Genomic DNA, 26,739 nt, shown 5'->3' with positions numbered 1-26,739 from the left:
TTGATCTTTTTGTTATTTAGTTAGTTTACCACTAAATCTTAACTTCATTATTCAGGGCTTTTATCTGCCTATTCTTTAGTACTGCATTAGACTCACATATAGAAATAACTCTGAGAGGCAATGGAAGTGGAAAGAAGGAACTCACTCTGCCAGTTGTCAGAAGGAAAGATGGATTTGCAACAGATAGGAGGGATCAGGACCAGAGACTGAACATGTTTACATGGGTATGTATACAGAGTGTGCCAAAAAACACAGACACTATTGTGGCAGCAGATGACTTATATTATTTAAAGAAGGAAATCACGTTTATGATATACTGCAATGTGCCAGACACTAAGACAGGTGGAGATGCTTTATTTAGGTTATCTCATTTAAACCTTCCCACAGGGCTTAAGGTGAGTATTAAGATCATCAGGTGGTAGAAAGGTCTCAGTCAGAGACCTACAGGATTAAGATTCCAGTTCTATAGAAGATCTGTGAAAGCTATTCAGGGCTCTGATCTTTTGGTTGTCTGTTCATTTAACCAATTTTTTTCTGATTAAAACATTAATAAGTATCTATTGAAATAAAAGTCTAAAGAAGTTAATAAAATCAACCATAATCTACCAATCAGAGGAAATCACTGTTAATAAGTATGCATATGTTTGTATAATTTTTTTTGTACATAACTGGTATTATACTGTATATGTTATTTTGTATCATAACTTTTTTTAAAAGCAGCATTTCATGACCATTTTCCTATGGTTCTGTCACAGTTTATCAGGCCTGCTGTAACAGTACCAAAGCGTAGTTGGCTTAAACAACAGGAATTTATTGTCTCACAGTTTGGGAGGCAAGAAGACCAAAGTCAATGTGTTGGCAGGGCCATGCTTTCTCTGAAGTCTATAATGTTGTGAGTTGTGGCTTGCAGGTAATCCATAACCCAGTCTTTGCCGCCATCACATGGCTTTCTCTCTCCTCATGTCTCCAAATTTCTTCTCCTTTAAGGACTCCAGTCATATTGGATTAAGGTTTGGTGGTTAGTGCTTGAACATGCCTTTGTGGGGGACATGATTCAATCCATAATAGCCTCTAAACACTCTTCTTTAAAATATGTGTTTACCAGGGAATATATGTATATATACACACACACACATATTTCTAAAGACATAAGGCTTATAATGAAAAACAGCCATCCCTGCCTCACCTCCAGATTCTGTATCCCAGGGGAATTACTTTCAACTCTTAGCTACTTTTGGAATTTACCCTCATTATTTCTAAATTTTACCAGTTTTAGACTATCTATTGGCTTCCTGTTGTAGAAGCTGAGGATTCCATAGTTCTTCTCATCCTATTCTTCTAATGTGGTTATGACACAGTTTTGTTTTTGTTGTAAACTATAAATAATTGTTCACTGAGCCTAGAGTTATACACACTTGAACTTCTTTTCCTGTACAATTTATACAACCTTGTACAACTCCAGCAGATCTATGAAAGCACCCTACTGCTGTTTTCCATGTGATCAAGTACATCAGACAGTCTACCAGTCCTGTTTTCTTCTGGAACCCATAATCTTGGGAACAGCACCTCCAAATCCTTAAACCCCCTGTCTATCCTTCGAATGCTTTCTAGACTAACTGCATTGCTATCTTTAAGGGGCTCCTGTTCACCATCCATTCTGGGAATTCTCTTCACGTCTCTCCTGCTAGATCTCATTTTCTCTTTCTCTTTGGCAGAGTGTGACTTTCAGCACTTCCTACGGAGACTGTATAGAAGTGAGATTTTTGAGACCTCTTATATTGGCTACTGCAGTAAGCTTTGCAGCAAATTACTCTAAACTTTAGTGACTTAAAACAATAAACATATTTTCACAGTTTCTTTAGTCAGGAATTTGGGAGCACCTTAGCTGAGTGATTGTAGTTCAAGGAATCACTTGAAGTTATAGTCAAGATGTCAGCTATGGATGTAGCTAATCTAAAGGCTTGTCAGAGAGTGGAGATGAAGGATCCACTTCCATGGTGATTTATTCACAAGCCTCTCTTCCTCCCCATGTGGGCCTCTCTACAACTGCTTGAGTGCCCCATGATCTGGCTTCCTTAGAGAAAGTGATCCCAAAGACAGAAGTGACAGTGTTTTTTATGACCTAGATTTCCACCAATTCACTCCATTCAAAGTGGGTCACTTCGAATTGAATCCAGCTTACATTCAAGAGGAGAAGAATTAGGTTCCACCTTTTGAAGGTTGGAGTACCACAGAATTATTGAACGAGTTTTAAAACCACCATACATTTCAGATCCAAAAGCATCTTTACTCTCATACTTGAGTAGAGGATTCTAGCTTGTTATCATGTTTCCTCAGAATTTTTAAGGCATTGCTCCATGGTCTTCTGACTTCCAGTATTGTTTGTGAGAAGTCTCTTGTCATTCTGATTCCTGATCCTTGGTTCGTGACCTTTTTCCGTCCTGGATGCCTTTGGGATCTTCACTTTATCCTGGTGCTGTGGAATAGCAAGATCATGTGCCTTGCTATGGATCTTTTTTTTTTTTAAAGATTTATTTTTTATTTCTTTCTAAATTCTTGAGATATGATGCCCAAACTAATTCTGCAGCTCCTCCTCCCCCTATTTGGGGCAAATGGAAGGGGAGAAAAAATGACCGTGCAGCCCCCAATTTTTTCTTCTAAATAGATATTTCTGAAAAGAAACAAAAGAATCCAACAAGTCACAAAGTTTGTAATTTTTTTTTTTTTTTTTTTAAGATTTATTTTATTTATTTCTCTCCCCTTCCCTCCTGTTGTTGTGTGTTCTTCTGCATTTGCTTGTGTTATCCGGCAGCACTGGGAAACTGCATCTCTTTTTTGTTGCGTCATCTTGCTGTGTCAGCTTTCCGTGTGTGTGGCACCACTCCAGGGCAGGCTGTGCTTTTTTTGCATGGGGCAGCTCTCCTTGAGGGACGTACTCCTTGCAAGTGGGGCTCCCCTACATGGGGGAACACCCTTGCATGGTATGGCACTCCTTGCGCAATCAGGACTCCACATGGGCCAGCTCCACATGGGTCAACAAGGCCTGGGGTTTGAACCCTGGTCCTCCTATGTTGTAGCTGGATGCTCTGTCAGTTGAGCCAAATCTGCTTCCCGGTATGAGTCTTTTTCTCATTCACTGTGTTTGATACTCAGAGGAATATTTTAATCAGGAAACTCCTATCTTTGATTCTGGGGATTTCTTATATTGTTTCTTTAATATTTTCTTCATCATTTTATATGTTTTATCTTTTTGGAACTCTTACTGGTCAGATGCTGAACTTCCAAGATTGATCCCCTAATTTTCTTATGTTTTTGTTCCTAATGTCCCTCCCTTCTTTCTTTTCTTATTTTGTTTCTATTGAGAGAGTTTTCAAATTTCTCTTAAAATTCCTTTACTGGATATATTATTTCTTTTTTTTTTTCCCTTTTAAAATTTATTTATTTATTTATTTCTCTCCCTCCCCCCCCCCCCAGCCCCAGTTGTTTGTTTTATGTCTCTATTTGCTGTGTGTTCCTCTTTGTCCACTTCTGTTGTTGTCAGCAGCATGGGAATCTATGTTTCTTTTTTTGTTGCGTTATCTTGTTGTGTCAGCTCTCTGTGTGTGCAGCGCCATTCCTGGGCAGGCTGTACTTTCTTTCGTGCTGAGCAGCTCTCCTTACGGGGCACACTCCTTGTGTGTGAGGCTCCCCTATGTGGGGGACACCCCTGCGTGGCACGGCACTCCTTGCGTGCATCAGCACTGCACATGGGCCAGCTCCACGTGGGTCAAGGAGGCCCGGGGTTTGAACCGCGGACCTCCCATGTGGTAGATGGACGCCCTAACCACTGGGCCAAGTTAGTTTCCCCTCCCCCAGATGTCTGTTCTCTGTGTCTGTTTGCTGCATGTTCTTCTTTATCTGCTTCTGTTGCCCGTGGCACAGGAATCTGTGTTTTTTTTTGTGTGTGTGTGCGGCACCATTCCCGGGCAGGCTGCACTTTCTTTCGCGCTGTCCTTACGGGGCGCGCTCCCTGCACGTGGGACTCCCCTATGCGGGGGACACCCCTGCGTGGCACGGCACTCCTTGCGTGCATCAGCGCTGCACATGGGCCAGCTCCACACATGTCAAGGAGGCCCAGGGTTTGAACCGCTGACCTCCCATGTGGTAGACGGACGCCCTAACCACTGGGTCAAGTCCGTTTCCCATATACTCTGAATTTTTAGTGTCTGCAGAGGACTAATGTGCATGTACAATAATATATGTAACCAAATACCTATTATTGGATTTAACTTTGTTCCTAATTTTAATTTTATGCATTTTACATATAGCTGTTGTGAGCATCCTTTTACTTGCAGCTTTGGTGATACTGGTTATTTCCTTAGGATAGACTCCTCAAAGTGTAATTACTTGACCAAAGGATATAATCATTAAGATTCTTAATACTTACTTCTAAATTACTTTCCAAAGTATTGGATCAGTTTATGTGCTCAACATCAGTCAGCATTTTATATAATTTGTTAAAAAAACCCAAAAACACAAAAAACCTTTCTCAAGTGAAAAATATCACATAATACATTTTTAAATTTTCTTTTTTTTTCTTTTTTCTTTTGGTTTATTTTGGTAATGAGTGTGGGCAGCACTTAGATTTTTCTTACTGATTTATTCATGCTGTTTAATGCCTTTTTATGGTTATTAAGCTTTCATCATGTTGCAGATATTATTATTGCTTTCCTTTTGCCTTGTTTGCTTTTTAGTGTGTTTAACTTTACATTTTTATGTGATTAAAAGTATTAGTCAGGGAAGTGGGCTTGGCCAAATGGATAGGGCATCCACCTAACACATGGGAGGGCCGCGGTTCAAACCCCAGGCTTCCTTGACCCATGTCGAGCTGGCCCATGCACAGTGCTGATGTGCGCCCGCAATGAGTGCCCTGCCATGCAGGGTGTCCCCCGCATAGGGGAACCCCACGTACAAGGAGTGCGCCCTGTAAGGAGAGCCGCCCAGCGCGAAAGAAAGTGCAGCCTGCGGCACACATGGAGAGCTGACACAACAAGATGATGCAACAAAAAGAAACAGAGATTTCCGGTACTGCCGATAAGGATAGAAGCAGTCACAAACACAGCGAATGGACACAGAGAGCAGACAACTGGTGGGGAAGGGGGAAGGGGAGAGAAATAAATAAAAAAATAAATCTTAAAAAAAAAAGTATTAGTCATTTCCTTTATGGCTTTACCTTCTGATTTTGTACCTAGAAAGATTTTTGTGCTTCCTCTATCCCAAGACTCTTTTTGTTCTTTTAGATTCATTTTGCAAGTTTAACTCTTTAGTCCATTTATTATGATAATCAGTGTGAGGCAAAGAATCCTAATTTTTTTCCTCTAAATAGTTAAATTCATTTTTCTATTGTCATTTATTGTTATCAGATTTCCAGATGATTTTAAAAGGCACCTTTATCATGTTTCTATAATCAGGGTCTTTTTCTGAGCTATATAATTCCATTCTGCTTATCTTTTTATTCTTGTGAAGTATACTTAAAACAACAAGAAAAAATTATATTGTAGCTTTTTTTTTTCCCCCAGTAGGTACCAGGAATTGAACCTAGGATCTTGAACACGGAAGCAGGCATTCAACCACTGAGCTATATCTGCTCCCCTATTGTAGCTTTTTAATACTTTACTCTCCAATAATGCTAGTCCTTAAAAATCTTATAGGGCTTCAGTCCTGAAAGAAGTTGAAAACTATGAGATACCTTAGAGAAGTGCCAAAGGGGAGTTGGTTTCTGAATGTGGGCAGTACAGAAATGGAACCCTGGAGCCACTTTCCAGGAGCTCTTACAGCTGTCCTGATGAGAAATAGTATAGGTCCTAGAACCTGGGAAAGGACTGTGAGCAGGTTAAAGGAATCTAAGTGTGGGGATTGGAGGGATGTCGGTTATGCCAAATATATAATTATGAGTAGTATTTTTATAAAAGTCAATTACTTATTGAACACAGAGTCCTCTGCAAGCACCAAAACAAGGGAGTTTGGATGCCCCTTTCTTTCCCAGCTCACCTCTGACTGCTCTATTATGACTTCCTTTCCTTCTCACAGGAGATTTTTGAGAATCTTAAGAGGTAGGGGAAAAGGGAGAGAAGAGCAAAGAAACACAAAAGCCAGGCTATCTGTATACTTTGAAGTATACCTTTAAAATCTTCAGAGATAACTTTACATTTTCAAACATTTCAGTCCCATTGTGGTTTGTTTTTTTTATTACAAAGACTGAATGTGGATTTATTTAAGAATTTTTGCATGGCCAGGGCAGATTTATCGATAGAAAGAACTTAGAGTATACCACTTACATTTGCATGTTCTTGAAAACGAAAGCCTTATCGCTCCAGCTCTGCATTTAGGATCAGTTTTGGTTGGGGAATCTGGATCTATTTATGACTGCCATACTATGCTGATGGTGGTGGGGACCTGCTTTCCCTTTTTCTCTGATATATAATGTTTTCCAATTCTTAGAGTACAATGTAGGTAAAACTGGAATATTTCAGTAAGACTTTATGAAAAGAAAGGGAACATTCAAAAGAAAGTAAGCATAGAGAGTAACATCCAACAGATAATTTTTCATACGAGTTGTACTTTCAGTCTTCTCATCTTGGTTTTTTCTCTGCCTCCTGGCTTGCCTCAAATTGACAAAAGCCATCTTTTCCCTACCAATCATGAGTAGAGTCAAGCATGTGTAGACTCTAAATTTTAATCTCCAAAGAAAGAACTCCATGACTGACCCTGGGAATGAATGCTGCCTCCATGGGTGTGGCCTATGCCCCCCATAAGACAAATCATATCTAGCTAAAAGCCAATGGCATAATATCCTTACAAGAGCTAAGCTTGTGGTAGATAGGTCAGGAATCTGTTATAGGCCTTTTTTTTTCAAATAAAATGTTATTGAAGCATATCTGCTTCATACATGAACATACATAATAAATGTATAGTAAAATTTGTGAATTACAAAACAAAAATGCATATCATTATACAAGGCTCCCTACCACCAATACCTTGCATTGTTGTGAAACATTTTTTACCCACTGTAAGAATATCGTCAAAATATTACTTCTAACTATAGCCATTATCTTACATTTAGTGTATTTTTCTCCTAACCCACCCATTTATTAACACCCTATGTTAGTATTTTATATTTGTTATCACTTGTGTTATAGACTTTATGTAATCAGTCTATACATTATACTTATGTACATTTTATGGATTTTTTTTTATTAAAGGGTATAATGTTACATAGTTAAAATGGACTGAGAAATAGTAGATCTGGGTTCCAGTCTGTTCTGCCAGTAAATAGTCTTTTTCAGCAAGTCACTCTCTCTGTCTATAGCTTTGTTAAGAGATTTGGATATGATTAGTCTCTAAATTCTCTTTCCTGTAATTTTGTGATTTTGACTATAATTGAATTATTTAAAATGATTATAAAATTTGTACTTGAATCTTTTTCTTTTTGATATATTAGGCTATTTTAATTTGATGCTGAAGTATTGGTAAAGTATAAAGGCCCAGTTGTTACTATGATAAAATATGGTCTCTTTTGTAATGACATGCTTTATAGGACAGGTTCTCCATTAAAGAGACATGTAGGAACTGCATACATTTACAAGGAGCCATGGGAAATTGCTATGAGTTTTTTAATAAATATTTACATTCTTATTTATCCCATATTAATTTAGAAGTTCTTAACCAGAATTAATTGCCTATAGTTAAATCTTTATTTAGAATGATTTCTAGTTTTACTTTTATATGTTTGATATTTCTTTAAAATTTTCAAGTTGAACTAATACAAGTAAACAAAAACACTGCATTTTAAAGTATTTTAAGAGTAAATTATTTAGTAGCCTTAGTTAAGGTAGACCAGTTTTTTTCTTTCCACTTATGTGTAATCTTTTTTCTTTTCAGAGTGAAAAGCTTTTGTTATATGATACAGTTCAGAGTGAACTAGAAGAGAAGATAAGAAGGCTTGAAGAAGACAGGCACAGTATTGATATTACCTCAGGTAAGGGAAATGATACAATTGTGATGTTTACTTTGTGTGATGCTGAACTTTTAGTTTACTGAAGTGTCTCCTAATACCTTAGTTCTAGTTTTATGTAGATCAACTGTCCTAATGAGAGGGAAAAGGGGAGAGTTCTAAAGAATTTTGATATGGTTGTAATTGTAACTTTGATGTGCACTCACACTTAAAAAAGGTGAAAAGAATTTGATATGGTTGTGATTGTGACTTTGATTTGCACTCATACTTTAAAAAGATATAAAAAAAAGCACATGAAGTGTGATAGGAACCTACTATAAGAATAGTATTGGAAGATAGCTACAGTGTATGTTTTTCCCTCTAGGTCTTGAAATACTGTTACAGAGAAGAAGGAAAAACCTTTCTCTTTCGCACCAGATATATTAGGGCAAATGGATAGGAGTTATAGCAAGTAGATTTTTGTCTCAGAAGGAAAAACTTGAAAATAATTAGATCAGCCCAATGTGGAACTGCCTTTTTTCAGAGACATTGTAGAGAGATTTTCTACATTGGGTGGAAGGTTTACTAGGTTATCCTACATTTCTTGAATACACATTATTTTGTTTATTATAAATTTTATTTCTCTGGTGTAGAGTAGCCATAGCAAAGTCAAACAGTGTTCTGTCACCTACTAGTTGGGTGCCATGGGCAGTTATTCACCTTTTCTAAATCTCTGCTTCATAGATTCCTTTCAGGATTAGGTGAGACAATGCATGTAGCATACTATCTGATATATATAGATAGCTACCAGTGAAGTTTCATACAGTTTTATGCATAAACAGCAATATGAAATTATATAGTATTTTCCTTTGATTTCTAGAAATCAACTAATATATTTATTTACTTGTCAGAGCTATGGAATGATGAGCTTCAGTCAAGAAAAAAGAGGAAGGATCCTTTCAGTCCTGACAAAAAGAAGCCAGTTGTTGTATCAGATATCCTTTTCCAAACTTTCTGGTGTTTTTGTTTGTTTGATTTTTGGTTTTGCATTTATGTACTTTTTTGCATCATGCATACCTTTGTAACTTTCTTAGAATACATTGACTTTTTGCATTATAGTGTATATGCAAAATATGATTTATAAAACTAATTAAAGGCAGAGGGATATAGTTTTAATTAAGAGGGGGTGGGAGAAGAATAGAAATTTAGTCACTATCTCAACTTTGAAAATTAAGGTAGATTTATAGCCCACATGGATTCTGATGTGAAACAGTTGTTGGGTATATAGCATGGCTTTTTAGTTCTCATGCCCTTTTTTTTTTTCCCCAAGGTTAATTAATAAACAATTTTATTTGCCTCTTACAGTACCAGTTTTCTTACATCTCAATTAATTTGCCATTTAAGTGCTGGAAATTTTCTTAATCATAACAGTTGTTAAAAAGAAATCAAAACTACTGTCAGGAACATGGCAGTTATGACTAAAACATCTTTCTTATAAAGCACAGAATGGAAGCCCCATGTTGAGCTGGTGGCCTGGATAATTTGCAAAGAGATTCTGATTCCCTCTCACCTTGAGCACCAAATGTTTCTGAGATTGGAGCATCTTTAAAATAATTTAATGTGTGCATTCAATCTTGGCATTCTCTGCAACGGCCCTCTTACCTTCACCCCCTTCCACCTTTTGCCCCCATCTCAAAGTAGTGATTAGGTTGGTGGAGTATCTCACAATCAGTGATGTCAAAGAATTAAGAAAATATGGCCTAGGACAGCTGAAGCACAGGAATATATCCTGGTACTAAACTTTTTAAGGAATAATTTCAAGCCAGAATTCAGCATGCTACAGGATTATGTCAATAAATTGTTGTTTCATTCTCTGAGAATTAGAACTTTGGAAATATAATTCAAAATGTGAAATTCTTGAGAGCTTGTTTGGAGGTTCTAGCAGGGGAGCACAGCTACTTGTATACCCTTGACCAGAGAATGGTCCTTCTCTAGCAGGGAAGGTCGTCCTCTTCGACCAAGTGTGCAGCTTCAGGAGAGATGTGCATGGGAGCCGTGAGGGAGAAAGGGACACCCGCCTAGCCAGCCAGATCAGCTGAATCAACCCTGGCAATCAGTGGGCTGACATGTCGCAGCCAGATCACCCTCACATCCACAGTGTGAAATTCTTACAGCTAAATTGACCTTGACTTTTCAACGTCCTTATATAGTATATATGCTACAAGATCTTGACATTCTTGAAGACTGGACAACAATTAGGAAGGTATGATTTAAAAAGTAGTGGAACACACTGTATTTTTTATAGTCTACTTTTTAGGATTCTATGGTTTTTTATTAATATATGAAGTATTATTATAAAATTATTTGTAAATGACATTGTAAAATTGCGTTACTTTTGCACCATTACTTTTGCAACAAGGTAACAGGGATCATAAGACATTTTAAGAATTTAGAGGTATGTTAGCAGTTTATATTTTTTTCCATAATAATGTAATTAATAATTTATGCAGAAGTACAAAGAAGCATTTATTTAGGTTGCCCCAAAGTAATAATAAATTACCATTCTATTCCTAGTGCTTAGCTCTGCCCTGGCTCATAGAAGGTACTCAGTGAATATTTGTTTGATGAACAGATTGAATATTTGAACTTTAATATATATCATATCATTAAACATTCAAGAATTATAGGAATTTCTGTGTTTATTTGAAAGTAGAGGTTTGTTTTCATCATTAAATTATCCCTTTTTAGAAACTTCTTGCTTAAGAGTTAGAGATTATTTCAGGTATTGATAATACTTGTAGGAGAAATTGTTAGTCTATATATATATATTTTTATAATCTTAGACATTAAAATCTGTTTAAACAGCTGAAGGTTATATATCACTATCTTTGTCATTGAGCTGATCAGTAGTATTGCATGTATTATATCAGTACTAAAATATATTTTTGTTCTATGAACTCAGACAACTTCTTCCTCTTTTTTTTAAAAATTATTATTAAGGCAATGGCTACCCTGGGTCCACACAGAGTGAAAACAGAACGTAAGTCATTTAGTTTTTGTTCAAATATCTTCTCTCTGGAGGCTTGTTGAATCAGCATTGTTAAGTAATTTATATACTAGGGAGTTCTCCCATTAATAGTTTTATTTCATCTGTGAACATTATATCCAAAATTATGAGGAATTCTTCTGGAATCTTTCACCTCATATAAATGTTTCAGAATTTCTGGATGCAATGTATTTCATCTTTCAGTATTTCAGCTACCTTCGTATGACTGATATGGATCAATAATTCAAAGAATATTTATTTAGTGTTCTTTATGGGACCATTTTTTTCTCTAGGAGAAGTGTTTGGAGTTCATGGATTAGCTTCAGGGAGCTGTGAAATTTCTTTTGTGTATGAATTTTTCTGAGGAAAGATATTAGAGTGCTGGCAATAGAATCCATCAAAGAAATTTGCCCACTACTAAGATTTACACATTCTGCTATGCCTTAGTAAAATTCACATCAATACTATACTTTCTTGATTTTTTTAAAAAGATCTAAAGTCACTGCCCAAGTAGTGATGGACATTGTTGTCTAGAATAACTTAAATCTATTTCTGCCATCTTTAATTATACATGAGATTTCCTAGTCCTTCTAAGAACAATGAAGCTAGGTTTTTTGAAAACATGTTTTAAATAGCAAGAAAAGGAATTTTTAGGCATTCTCCAACAGATAAGACAGTCTGTAAGAGGTCCGTTTCTGTATTTCCTTTAACCCAAATATTCTTTTAAACTTTATATAATTTTAAAGTACCTCCATTGAGAATTAACTAGAAGGACAAATGCCAAAATCTCTAGAGCAGTGATTCTTTACATTTTGGGGGCATGGATTCCTTTGAGAATCTAACTGCTTTATTTAAGTGAGTCTCCCTCACTCCCACTCCTGTTATCTTTAACATTGCATCCTATTTGTTTTCTGCATAGTACTTAATGCAATTTGTACTTTTTAATTTCTTTGCTTTTTGTCTGTGTCCTGACTGGACTTAAGCTCCACAAAGGCCAGAATCATATATCTGTTAATTACAGTTTTATTCTTAGCAGCCAGCAGAGTTCTTCCTGTATAGGAAGTGCTCAGAAAACATTTCCTGAATGAGTAAATGAATGAATGAATGCTTAAGGAAGACTTTCTAAATACCAAGCACTATGTTAGGATCTGGGAATAAAATTGTTAAAGGGCTGGTCCTCCTGGAATCTTCTGGAACTTCCTTTAGGGAAGCAGAATAATGAATATGTTAACAAATAATTAGCAAGATAATTAGATTTTAATAATTGCTGTGAAGAAAATATAAAATTGTGAAGAAGTTTAACGAAAGAGGGGGTAGGGTGGTTGGGGAAGACCCCTCTGAGGAGGTAACATTTGAATGAAGAGATGCCTAGTTAATGGTAAGCTTTTGACAGTGTGCTTCCATAAAGAATATGTTTTCTCTCCATGAATTTATCTGATTAATACTAAACCATTTCAAGAATTTAAAAATGGAAGTCATACTTAGGGCAACTCCTTTTAGAATCAAAGACCTCAAAACTCTTGGAATAAACTTCCGAAGAAGCAGAGTTTAATATATAAGAGGCCTGCAGGGGAGAAAATAAGGAGAATTAATTTTCAATGGAAAAATGGCAATTAATATTTTAAATGTTCCTTAAAATTGGCACTACTAATTGGTAATGTACCTGTATTCACTTCTGGCACTCTTTCAGTTAATTGATGATTGAGATCATGTTCATTGTTTAACTTTGTTTAGTAGTTGTATTGAAAACAGTGAATTATATGTGTTTATTAATAATGGATTTTAGGCTTATCATCTAAGAAATAATTTTAGTGTGACACATGATTGGTGTTAATTCTAAACGTTCTGACCTGTCGATCTTCTGACAATGTTTTATTAATATAACAGTTTTTGAACTGATCCCTTTAGCACCTGTGAAACTGGAAAAACATCTACACAGCGCTAGGTCTGAAGAGGGAAGACTATATTATGATGGTGAATGGTATATACGTGGACAAACAATATGTATTGATAAAAAAGATGAATGTCCTACGAGGTAAAAAGCCTTTATCATTTCAATGTTGCTCAGTATTATGGTTTATAAAATTAATGTCATTAAATATTTTTTGCCTCCATAATGCATTTATAATACATCACTAGTTGCCTGTGAATCCATTTTTCACTTAACATTCAATTTGATTAATGTAAGTGAACACCACTGAATTATATATTGAGTTTATGAGTACAAGCATTAATACAATGGAAAATGTTGGAATTATTTAGCTAGTCAAGTGATCCTGTTTATTAATTCTTAAAGTAGATGTCTTGGTATGATCCTAATATAATGACCTTTAAGCCAGACCATTATAGATTTTTGGTGTACCTATTATTCCTTAAGTTTTTTGGGTGTGTTACAGTATTTTGGTTGAAAAGTATTTATACAAAGAAGGAAAGGAAAGGAAAATTAACATAAGACTTAAAAATAACAGTGACTAAACTATAACTTTAAAATTGAAAATTGCCTTTTAAAAAGTCTCAATAATCTGTTGGTGGTTAAATAAAGCTTATCTAGTAATTTATATAGCCTTTCTAAGTTTTATCTGTTGTGGTCTTTGAAAAATATTAATATTAATCACTGCTTTAATTAATTCAGTAGTTCAGGATTTTAATTCTCAGAGTAGTGATCTTCTGTGGTAAAAAATATATATCTTTTTCTAAGTCTTAGTGGTAAATAAAAAATTTAGTTTTAGGTTAGAATACTCATTTTACAAATATGGTGGTTTAATCAAATTGTAATTTCATCTTTAAATATTTAGGATCCCAGGATCATTGTGTTGAGTAAATTTTCTCATGGGAACTCAGAGCTAATTGCGAAGTTATATATGATATCTCTGGATTCTTCTCTTTATGTTATTACTTTTGAGACATTTCACTACATTTAGCAAAAAAGTGATTTAAAAAAAGATCGAATAGTATGAAAGGATTAAACACAAATCTATATATATTTAAAAATATCTGTGTAAAGATTAGGAGTGTCAAAAAGAAGTCTGGACCAAGATGGCAGCACAGGACATGCTAGGGTTCCATATCCTCACAGAATCTTTGAACTATTAGCAAAAGGTGGCAGAGCCATCTTTCTCAGAACTCCAGAAAACAGGGTTGCAGTAATGGGGCAAGTGTTCCATCAATAAAATACAACTGGGAGGTGGATGTGGCTTAAGCAGTTGAGCTCCCCTCTACCACATGGGCGGCCCAGGTTTTGTTCCTGGTGCCTCCTAAAGAAGACGAGCAAGACAGCAAGCTCACACAATGGGCTGGTGCAGCAAGCTGATGCAACAAGATGACGCAACAAGAGAGACAGTGGAAAACATAATGAGAGACCCAGCAAAGCAGGGAGCAAAGGTAGTTCAAGCAATTAGGTGCCTCCCTCCCACGTGGGAGGTCCCAGGTTTGGTTACTGGTGTCTCCTAAGAAAAGAAAACCAGTACACAGCAAACAGACAACAAATGCAAACAAGAGTGGGGAGAAATGGATAAATAAATCTTAAGTAAAAAAAAAAGAAAATACAACTTAAAACCAGCTGGAAAGCTTAAGGGATCCTACCTCGTCCTTTCCCCAACTTCTCCCCTGAACAGTGTCGTGTTGATCTGTGTTTTTTTGTGGGTCCCTGACTCTTCCAAAGGGCAGAATACCTCTGTGTACATACTGTATGCCAGTGGCAACCTGAAGGATTGACTAGGATTCTTCTCTCTGGCTCCCTTTCCCAGAACCTGCTATATAGACAGAAGTAGCTTTCAGATAGCTAACACAGTGTGAGAGCAATCAAATTGAAGCATCCTGGGGCAGAGGATTCTGCAAGACATAAAATAGAGTACCTGTGGGAAGCGGCTGTGGCTCAATTGATTGGGCTCCCATCTACCAAATGGGAGTTCCTGGGTTCACGTCCTGCGGGCTCCTTGTGAAGGCAAGCTGACCCACGCTCGCAGAGAGCTGGCGTAGCAAGATGACGCAACAAAGGGAGACAGGCAGACACAGAAGAACGAACAGCAAATGGACACAGAGCAGACAGCAACCAAGTTATAAGGGGGGGGGAGTAAATAAATAAAAAATAGATCTTAAAAAAATTAGAGCGCCTGTGAGTGGGGAAAAGTCTATTTCAAAAGAAGTAGAAGGGAATTCCTGAGTCCATGAGCACATGCCCTGGATGGGTTGCATGCACAGGAAAGAGAGAGGGGACCCCACACTTTACTTTTTACCTTAGGCTGATCTTTGCAGGATGGCTAAACTCTGAAGAAGAACACCAGCTAACAGTCAATTTAAAAAACTGTGAAAAGTGTTGTGTTTTTTTTTTTTGCTTTGGACTATTTGTTCTTGTCCTGGCACTCGAGGAAACCTGTCATATCACTAACTGAATACAAACTTAAGGAACAGACAGCCCAGAGGTTGAATTCCAGCATTAACACTTTAAAATATTAAGCGTCCAGTATGCAGCAAAAGATTACAGCACAAGAAAGAGGAAATAATGGTCCATCCAGACAACAAGATAAAACTAGTTCAGAAACCATTAACAAAGAAGTTCAGACATTGGACATGGCAGAAATAGACTTTGAAAAATGATCTGCAATATACTCAAGCACAAAATAAAATCAAAGAGAAAGAACTAAAGGATATCCAGAAGATGAATGAACAAAATGAGAATCTCAATAAAGGGGTAGAAATTATAAAAAGGAGCTGAACAGACATACTGGAGTTGAAGACCACAATAATGGAAATAAAAATTCCTTAGAGGGTATCAATAGCATATATTGGAACAGGCAGAAGAAAAATCAGTGAACTTAAAGGCAAGACAATCAAAATGATTCAGATTGAGGAGCAGAAAGGAAAAAGAATGAAAAGTGAATAGAGCCCAAGAGACCTGTGGGACACCTTCAAGTGTATCAGTGTACACATTATGTGAGTCCTTGAAGAAAGAAGCTAAAGAAATATTTGAAGAAATTATGACTTCCCATATGTAACAAAAGACATGATATATGCACATTCCAGAAGCCAAATGAATCCCAAACAGGGTGAAGTCAAAGAAACCGCACTGTCAAATGCCAAGAACAATATATAAGTTAAAGTCCTAATTGGATTTGTACCATCCTCCCATTTTGTTCTCAAAGATTAAATGCTACGTGTGTAAGTCTCCCCTAAATAGGTAGCTTAAACTTATGTCAGAATGTCTACAGCAGTTTATCAATAAAGTTTAGGCCTTTATTAATTTAAAAAAATGCCAAGAACAAGGAAACATTACTGAAAGTTGTAAGAGAAAAGCAACATGTCAGGTACAAAGGAGCTCCAATAAGATTAAGTGCTGACTTCTCATCAGAAACCATGGAAGCAGAAAGGCAGTGATAAGATATATTTAAGGGGCTGAAAGAGAAGAATTGCTGACTAAGAGTTTTATATCCAGTGAGATCATTTTTTTTTCAATGAGGGAGAGATTGTCAATCCCACATAAACAAAAACTGAGGGAGTTCATTACTACTAGACCTCCCCTACAAGCAATGCTAAAGGGAGATTTTCAGATTGAAAGGAAAAGATGCTAGACAGTAGATCATAGCAGCATAAAGAAATAAAGATCTCTAGTAAAGGTAACCATATGGGTAATCTTAAATGCCAGTGCTCTTACATGGTATTTTTGTTAACTCCACTATTTACTCTAGCAGGTTTTAAAATGAAAGTGCACAAAATGTAATGATAAGTCTGTGGTTTTGGACAAGGAATATATAAAGACATATTTTGTAACAAGTACAAGAAAAAGGTGAAGGGATAGGGAATAGGAATGTAGTTCGTGTATGCTATTGAAGTTAAGTTGGTATCAAAGCAAAAGAGATTGTTATAGATATGGGATGTTAGATTTATGCCCTATGGAAACCACAAAGAAAATATCTGAACAATATACACATAAGATTCACTATAAAAAATAATATAAATATGAAATTAGGCAGTAGTGGAAGGACTGAGGGACAAAAGAGATATAAGACTTACAAAGACCAAATAGCAAAATGACAGAAGAAAATCTTGCATTATCACTAGTTACTTTAGATGTAAATGGATGAAGCTGTCCAGTCAAGAGGCAGAAAGTGGCAGAATGGATTAAAAAAAGCATGACCCAACAGTAGCTGTATAAAAGAGACTCGAGCCTTAAATTCAAAGACACAAGTATGTTCAAAGTGACGGATGGAAAAAAATTCCATGCAAATAAGTAACCAAAAGAGAGCTGGAATAGCTACACTTATATCAGATAAAGTAGATTTTAAGTCAAAAACTGTTAGGAGGTACAAAGAAGGACACTATATATTGATAAAGGGGTCAAGTCAACAAGAAGAGCAATTATTACTATATATGCACCTAAAAGCAGAGCCCCAAAATATATGAAGCAAATACTGACAGACAGGAAAGGAGAAACAGATGGTTCTATGATAATAGTACGAGACTTCAATACACCACTTTCAATAATGTAGAGAATATCTAGACAGAAGATCAGTAAGGACATAGAAGTCTTGAATGATACTATAAACCAAATAGACCCAACAGGCATATTTAGAACACTTCACTCAACAACAGCAGAATACACATTCTATGACCTAGTGTACATAGGTCATTCTCCAAGATAGACTGTATATTAGGACACAGAACAAATCTCAAAAGTTAAAAAATATAAAATATTTATATGTGTCTTCTCCAATTACAATGAAATGAAGCTAGAAATCAGTAATAGGGAGAAATGGAAATTTCACAAATATGTCGAAACTACACAACACACTATTAACCAGTGGATCAAAGAAGAAATCACAAGGGGAATTAGGAAATAATCTTGGAATGAGTGAAAATGAACACACAGAACTAAGGGATGCAGCAAAAGCAGTGTTGACAGGGAAAGTTATAGCTCTAATAGTTTACATTAAAAAAGAAGAAAGATCTCAAATCAGAAACATTACTCAGAACTGGAGGGTGTAGGAAGAGAAGTGCAAGCTATATCCAAAGTGAGCAGAAGAGAGGAAATAACAACTGAAATCAAAAATGAAAGAGGAAGCATTACTACTGACCCCATAGACAAAAGTGTTATAAGAGGATACCATAGACAATTGTATGTCAAAAAATTAGATAACCTAGATGAAAAGGACAAATTCTGGAAACACACAAACTACTTATATTGATTCAAGCAGAAAAAGATCTCAACAAACCAATAACAAGTAAAGAGTTTGAGTCAGTAGTCAAAGACCTCCCAAAAAAGAAAAGCCCAAGATTAGATGGCTTCACAGGGGAAGTCTACCAAACATTCTGAGAAGACTTAACTCCAATTCTGCTCAAACTTACAAAAAATTGAAGAGGAGAGAACACTTCCTAAGTCATTCTGAGGCCAGCATTACCAATGCCAGGTAAGATACCACAAGAAGAGAAAATTATGAATATATATGCAAAAATTCTCAACAAAATAGTAGCAAATTGAATCCAACAGCTCATTATAAGAATTATATACCATGATCAAGTGGGATTTATCCCAGGTATACAGGATAGTTCAGCATAGAAAAATCAATCAATGTAATATACCACATTAACAGAATGAGAGGAAAAACCACATGGTCATCTAAATTCATGTGGAAAAGGCATTTGACAAAATCCAGCTCCCCTTCTTGATAAAAACACTTAGAAAACTAGGGATAGAAGGAAACTTCTTCAGTATGATAAAGGGCATATATGAAAAACCCACAGCTAACATTTTACTCAGAGGTGAGACTGAAAGCTTTCTCTAAGTTCAGGAACGAGACAAGGATGCCTACTGTCAGTACTGTTATTCAGCATTGTACTGGAAGTTCTAGCCAGAGCAGTTAGGCAAGAGAAAGAAATAAAAGGCATCCAAACTGGAAAGAAAGAAGTAAAACTTTCCTTATTTGCAGATGACATTATCCTATATATATGGAAAACCCTGAAAAGTTCACAAAAAAGTTACTGAGCTAATACAGAATTCATCAAATTGAGTGGACAAGATCAGAGCACAAAACTCAGTAACACTTCTATACACTACGTAATGAACAATGTGAAGAGGAAATCAAGAAAGAAAAAATTCTGTTTACAGTAGCAGCTAAAGGAATCCAATATCTAGGAGGAAATTTAAGCAAGGAGTTATATATGGAAAACTACAAAACATTGCTAAAGTAAGTTAAAGAAGACCTAAATAAATGGAAAGACATTCTGCGTTCATGGATTGGAAAATTAAATTTTGTTAAGATGTCAGTTCTACCCAAAGTGATCTACAGATTCAATGCAATCCCAATAAAAATTCCAACAGCTTTTTTTTTTTTTCAGAAATGGAAAAGCCAGCCATCAAATTAATATGGAAGCATAATAGGCCCCAAATACCCAAAGCTATCTGGCAAAAGAAGAATGAAGTTGGAGGATTAACACTTTCTGATTGTAAAACTTATTACAAAGCATGGCACTGGCACAAGGACAAACATATAAGCTAAAGGAATTGGACTGAGAGTTCAGAAATAAACCCTCACATCTTTGGCTGAATTTTTTACAGTGGTGCCAAATTCCCTAAATAGGGAAAGAAAAGTCTCTTCAACAGTGGTGCTGGGAAAACTCAATATCCATATAAAAAAATGAAGATGAATCTCTACTTCATACCATATACAGAAATTAAGTCAAAATGTTTCTAAGATCTAAATATAAGAACCAAACTATGAAACTCCTGGAAGAAAACAGGGAAACCTTCAATACCTTGTGTTAGGCATTGGTTTCTTGGATTTTTACACTGAAGAGAAACAGAAGAAAAAATAAGGACTTCATCAGAATTTAAAACTTTTATGCATAAAGAACTTTATCATGAAAGTAAGAAGACAACCTATAGAATGGGAGAAAATATTTGGGAACCACATATCTAATAATATGCAGAATATTTGAAGAAATCCTACAATTCAATAACGAAAAGACAACCCAGTTTAAAAAAATGGGCAAAGAATTTGAACAGATATTTCTACAAAGAAGATACATAAATGGCCAGTTAGCATATGGAAAGATGCTCAACATCATTAGACATTAGGGAAAGTGCAAATCAAAATCACAAGATAGGGGAGCAGATGTGGCTCAAGCTGTTGAGTGCCTGCCTCTCACCTGGGAGGTCCCAGGTTTGGTCCTAGTGCCTCTGAAAAAAAAAATAAGTAAAACAAATGAAAAAACCATCTCAGGGAGGCCAATGTGTGTCAGTGGTTGAGCACCAGCTTCCCACATATAAGGTCCTATGGTACCACTTTACAGTCACTAGAATGGCAACTATTAAAAAAAAAAAAAAGAAAATGTGTTGGAGAGGATATGGAGACATAGTAACAGTCATTCATTGTTGATGGGAATGTAAAATGGGGAGGCTGCCCTGTAAAACAGTTTGGCAGTTCCTCAGAAAGTTAAGTATAGAATTACCATATGATCTGACAATCCCACTTCTAGATACATACCCCAAAGAATTGAAAGCAGGGACTCAAATATATTTGCATGCCAATGTTCATAGCTGCATTGTTTACAGTTGCAAAAGAGGGAAGCAACCTTTGTGTCCCTCAGCAAATGAATGTATAAACGAAATGTGGTGTGTACATACAATTGGATATCATCATTCACAAAAAGGAATGGAATCTGATGCATGCTTACCCATGTATGAACCTTGATGATTGAAATAAGCCAGACACAATATGACAAATTGGTTAAGTTCAGGTTGTTGTATGTAATCAGAATAAAAAAACAACGAAACAACCACACAGCGTGTTTAACTCTAATGTAAACTGTGCACTACAGTTAATAGCACATTTATCATAATATTGTTTCATCAATTATAGCAAAGGACCCACACTGATGCAAAATGTTAATAATGGGGAAAGCTGTGTGTGTGGGAGAGGGTCGATACACGGGAACTCTGTACTATCTGCGTGATTTATCTGTAAACCTACAAGTGCTCTTTAAAAAAAAAAAAATGCCTGCACAAGTACCCTAGATGGTTTGGCCCTGGAATTAGGTATTGGATTAGAAAGATTCCCTGTATCAAAGGCTGATATGAGTTGGAGGCATAATACCACATAAGTAGGTGATTTTAGCATCTCTGTCTTTTTTCTAGGAATGGGGTAAGAACAAAAGTGCATTTAATAATTCTCATAGAAAGTAAATTTTATCAACTCTACTAGGAAAAGAAAGGAGATTCTCTTTTAAGTTTTGGTGAATATGATATTTTTGACAGCATGTTCCAGGACAATTACATATCCAATTATATTATAGTCCAGCTATTTTGGATTTATAGTTAGTCCTCTAAAATGAGTGGAGGAGTATCTTAGTATCTTGGAATTCATTCGTTCATTCCTTTTTCTTCTTTTGTTTTTAGTGCCGTAATTACAACAATTAACCATGATGAAGTTTGGTTTAAGAGGCCTGATGGAAGCAAATCTAAGCTTTACATTTCACAGCTACAGAAAGGAAAATATTCAATTAAACATTCATAATCATGATTTAAGTGTTATCTAAATCTACCTTATTAGTGTTAGCAAGTGTTATGTGCCACAGGAGTAAAAAATATGTGTTCAATAACTTAATATTCTCATCAAAACATGAAAAAAATGTGTATTTGTATGTAGACCTCTTAAGTAGACCTCATATTGATATTATTAAAAGAAATAAAAGTTTAATCATCATCAGACATTTATTTGACTCTTAGGCCCAGTGACCAATAGGTAAATATGATAGGGGTTTCTTACTCAACTTTATTCTTTGGTTTTTAAAAAAAATTATGCAAATTTGTCTTATCTTAGTGAACCATGTTCCTAAATGGCTATATTTATCTGCGTTTTAAAAATTTTTTTCCATAACTTTGTCATTCATTGTGTATTTGTAAATAAGCCTGATAAAATGTTTCCTATAATGGTTTGTACTAGTACATTATTGTTAAATCAGAATTGAAATTTAAACATGTATGTGTGTATGTATTATATATATGGTATCATCAGCTAATTTAGAACTGATGGCCTTACTTTATAATCTTGATTTACCCAAAATTAAGCTATTGGGTCCGAAAGCTAAATGGAGCACTTTTGTAGACTAGCAGCTTTTCTTCCTTGATTGTATGGTGGTGACCTATTTTTACAAAGTATACTTAATGTTAATTAGTAAAATTAGTGTCAAGTAATAACATGCTTCTACCTGTATTTCTTGTGAACCCCTAGAGAGCAGGTGTTTATGATGCAGTAAGTATGTAAGTGGTAAACAGTAACTGACAGTATTGTGATGCTTGCGTACATGTCTGATTTTTTGAAACAGATTTGTAGTAAGCATTTTTTGTAGGTAAAACTAGGTCCTTATTCTAATTTTGTTCCTAAGGCAAAACAGATAGGTATAACTTGCTTGAATCTATTCCCAAATTAATATTTTTACCTTGGGTGTTTTTACACTTTAAGGTCATTTGGTGCAATTGAGAAAGTGTTGGCCTCCCTTCCTGTAGCCACATTCAAGATTAACTTTCAAAGCCTCGGGAACAGTAAAAAGCATTGAAACTCTTAATAGAGCAGCACATTTTTATGGCTGTAGTATATATTTAGGGTACAACCCAAACAAGTATTCCTGGCAGTCTTGTGCACTTTAATTTCTGTTAAAATGAGACCTAAGAGGATGGGGAAGAAATATAGTTATTAACACATAGGACAGGATATCTGCATTATTCCGTTTGTTTTCTTAACTATTTTACCTCTGCAAACATCTCCCTGTACAGATCACTACTTCACAGTTGCCAAATTTTAAAATATTTTAATTCTGAAATTCATTATCAAGTTATTTTGTTCTGTTTCTGATAATATTAGCAATGTATATAATGTGATAATCCAATAGTATTTGACAGTACTTATATATACAATGTTTGATAAGCATTTTTAATAAGATTTGTATTTTTAAATTTAGTATAATAAAAGATGTGTTTGAGTGTCATTTGTAGTGACTTGAATTACTGATGCACATTTAGGTCTTTTATTATTTATAACCTGTCCACTTCTAAGAAGGATTTGAGCTAATTTGCAGTAATAGCTTGAGTGCTGAATAAATGTTTCTGCTTCCTATACCATAATTCAGTATATTTGGGGTATATTTTGATGTCTAACATGGCCAAATTATACTTACAGTTTTCTGGACTTTCTTCTTCCTTCATTCAGAGTTTTTAAAAGATTCTGTAAGTTTCTCTGTCCCTTATTGGTTGTGTATTTTTTTAGTTAAATAGGCAAGGCTTTGCCAGGCCTATTATTTATGTTGAAGGACTATTATATGTACTCTTCTGCACTTTTTCTAATACTAATCCTTCTTTATCAGCCCCTAGAGATCTACCTAATTCTTCTAGTATTCATTTTTATGGAAGAATCACATGGAATTCTGTGGTGGGGAATACTAATACAATAATGGACATTTAGATTGCACTTCTCTGTGCTTCCTTCCTCCCTCCTTCCCCTCTATTTCTTTCTCAGTTAAAAAAAGCTGAAGTTCACTCTTGTACATGCAACTTTGGCTATTTGAAAGAGTATATTTTTTGAATTTTAAATCGAACTGGGTAAATGGTAGAGGAATTTTATATTTTTTAGATATTGCTGAATTCCGCAAATAAATTAATCGTACCAGTTTACCCTCCAACTAGCAGGATCTGAGGATACTTTTTTCTGTTTATCCTTAGAAACACTAATTTTCAATGTCTCTTTGGTGGTGCTTTTTCGACATTCTCTTTATTTTTTAATTTTTTATCTTTATTTTTTAAAAGATACTTAGATTATATAAATGTTACATAAAAAGTGTAGGGGAGGGAAGTGGATTTGGCTCAACAGAGCATCCACCTACCACATGGGAGGTCCAGGGTTCAAACCCAGGGCCTCCTGATCCATGTGATGAGCTGGCCCAGCAGTGTCCCCCCACATAGGGGAGCCCCATGTGCAAGGAGTACACCCCGTAAGGAGAGCTGCCCAGCGTGAAAAAAGTGCAGCCTGCCCACGGTGGTGCTGCACACATGGAGAGCTGATGCAGCAAGATGACACAACAAAAAGAGACACAGATTCCTGGTGCCGCTGACAAGAATATAAGCAGACACAGAAGAACACACAGCAAATGGACACAGGGAGCAGACACCGGGGTGGGGCATGGGGAAGGGGAGAGAAATCTTAAAAAAAAAAAAAGTAGGGGATTCCCATATGCCCCGCTTCCCATACTTCCCACACTTTCCAACACTAAAAACATCCTTCATTTGTGTGGTACATTTTTGAACACATATAGGAGCATTGCCACTAAGTGTGGATTATAGTTTACATTATAGTTTAAACTCTCTCCCATACATTTTTGTAAGTTATGACAAGATATATAATGGCCTGTATCTGTCACTGCAACATCATTCAGGACAATTTCAATGTCCCGAAAAAGCAACCATATTGCATCTATATATTTTTTTCAAAGATACTTAGGTTACATAAATGTTACTTAAAAAATATAGAGGATTCCGATATGCCCCGCTTCCCATACCTCCCACATTTTCCCACATTAACAACACCCTTCATTAGTGTAGGTATATTCATTACAAATTGATGAGCACATTTTGGAGCATTACCCCTAAGCATGGGTTAAAGTCTACATTGCAGTTACAATCTATCCCACCCAATTTCGTAGGTTATGGTAAGATATACAATGGCCTGTATCTCTCCTTGCAATTCAACATTCTCTTTTAACTGTCAGTTTTCCTCCAGGCTGCATATCAGGCCTCTTTCTGATTCTCTTTAGATTTCACTTACTCCATTGGCTTCAACTCTCTTCTATGTCCTGATAAATCCCAAATCTAAGTCTCTATCCTCACCCCAGTTACATATTTCAAATTTCCTGCTGGGCATTTCCATCTGTATGTTCTTCATACTTTAAAAACTTAATATTTAAAAAACCATATACTATCTTCTCCTCCCCCCCCCCTTTTTTTCAAAGAAGTTTATTTATTCCCACTCCCCCCCACCCCCGCCCTGCTGTTTTTGCTGTTTGCATTGTCTTCTCATTTTCTCTCCTCTAGGATTCACCAGGATTTGATTCTGGAGACCTCTGATGGGGAGAGACGTTCCCTGTCAGTTGCACCACCTAAGTTCCTGGATTTTGCTGTACTTCACTTTGACTCTCCCCTTGTCTCTCTTTTGATGAGTCATCATCTTGCTGCATGACTCACTTTGCACGGGGCATTTGCTCTCCACATGAGCACTTGTGCGGGTCCTGGCTCACCAGCAGGCACTGGCTTGCTGCGTGGGCATGCTTTCTTTTCTTCTTTTTCACCAGGAGCTCCCAGGGATCAAACCCAGTTCCTCCCATGTGGTAGGCGGAGGCTCTATCACTTGAGCCACATCTGCTTCACCTGTCTCCTTTTTACCTCTCTCTCCAACCCCAAATAGTGCTCTTCTTATGTTCCCACTCTTGGATTCATGCTATCACCACCCAAATTCAGATCTTGGAGAGGCCGTGGCAGGTGGCTAAAGTCATGGAGCTTGGAGCCACACTATTTGGATGTGAACTCTGCTACTTACCAGCTGTATGACCTTGGGCAATTTCTTAGCCTCTGTCCATCTCAATTTCCCCATCTAAAAATGGGAATAATACTTAATACTTCATAGGATTGTGGTGAGGGTTTAATGAATTAATGTGTCAGGTACTTAGAATAGTGCCTATTACCTGATAAACTCTATGTAAGGGCTTTATATATATACTTAAAGTTTTATTTATTTATCCTCTCCCCCCAGTTGTCTGCTCTCTGTGTCCATTCACTGTTTGTTCTTCTGTGATGGCTTCTTATCAGTGGCACCGGGAATCCATGGTTCTTTTTGTTGCGTCATCTTGTTGTGTCAGCTCTCCGTGTGTGCAGTGCCATTTTTGGGCAGGCTGCACTTTCTTTTGCGCTGGGCGGCTCTCCTTACAGGGCGCACTCCTTGTGCATGGGGCTCCCCTATGCCGGGGACACCCCTGTGTGGCACGGCACTCCTTGCGCGCATCAGCACTGCGCATGGGCCAGCTCCCCATGGGTCAAGGAGGCCCGGGGTTTGAACCACGGACCTCCCATGTGGTACACGGATGCCCTATCCATTGGGCCAAGTCCACTTCCTTTACATATTTTGACCCTCACTCCACATCTATTTAATTATCAAGTCCTACAGATCCTAGTTCTGAAATGTTTCCTAAAATCGTTCTCTTTTCATCAGGCTACTAATGTTGCCTTTGTTATATTTTTCTGGGATGATTGTAATGGCCTACATGCTCTTTGCTTCCTTTTTCCCTCTCCAAGCTGTTGCTGCTCTATAGCAAATGTTTTCTTTCTAAAACTCAGAACTGATATTTTACTCCCTGCTGAGCTTCTATTGTTTTGCCTGCCTGGTAATCCAGCCCCACTTTTTTGGGGGGAAATGCTTCTTTCCTCTACTCTGACCATGTGGTTCCAATGTAAGCATCCATTTTTCTCATACTCCTCTCTTCCTGGTCACAGATGATTGGGCTACCTGGGTATGTAAATCAGGTTGCCCCAATTAGAATCTTGTGGGATCTTTTAAACTCTGACTGTGAGAAGAGAGTCAGTATCTCTCTGGTGTTGACTCTGGGAAGACACAAACTTTGGGAATTGCAGGCAAATTTCCTGCCATGTAGAGAATGTGAACCTTGGTTCATCAGCACCTCTTGTCTC

The 26,739-nt window shown here is 36.6% G+C and overlaps 1 protein-coding gene across 4 annotated transcripts in view; it reads left to right on the top strand.

The window, feature by feature from the left end:
- Positions 1–22,997, top strand: part of BRMS1L (BRMS1 like transcriptional repressor) — a 42,165-nt gene extending 19,168 nt beyond the window's left edge. For 2 of the 4 annotated variants that reach the window (XM_004449647.4, XM_071213976.1), the window contains 6 exons: positions 7,921–8,017; positions 8,884–8,967; positions 10,171–10,235; positions 10,973–11,012; positions 12,906–13,053; positions 21,409–22,997. In XM_004449647.4, coding sequence (XP_004449704.1) covers positions 7,921–8,017; positions 8,884–8,967; positions 10,171–10,235; positions 10,973–11,012; positions 12,906–13,053; positions 21,409–21,526 — 552 coding nt within the window. In that variant the 3' untranslated portion in view covers positions 21,527–22,997. The remainder of the gene's footprint in view (positions 1–7,920; positions 8,018–8,883; positions 8,968–10,170; positions 10,236–10,972; positions 11,013–12,905; positions 13,054–21,408) is intronic. The other 2 variants (XM_071213977.1, XM_004449648.4) reach the window with 1 other exon arrangement.
- The last annotated feature ends 3,742 nt before the right edge of the window (positions 22,998–26,739 follow it).

Source organism: Dasypus novemcinctus, chromosome 3 (genome assembly GCF_030445035.2).
Source record: "Dasypus novemcinctus isolate mDasNov1 chromosome 3, mDasNov1.1.hap2, whole genome shotgun sequence".
Taxonomy (NCBI): domain Eukaryota; kingdom Metazoa; phylum Chordata; class Mammalia; order Cingulata; family Dasypodidae; genus Dasypus; species Dasypus novemcinctus.
The sequence above is the reverse complement of the archived record's forward strand: the minus strand, read 5'-3'. Positions and strand labels throughout refer to the sequence as shown.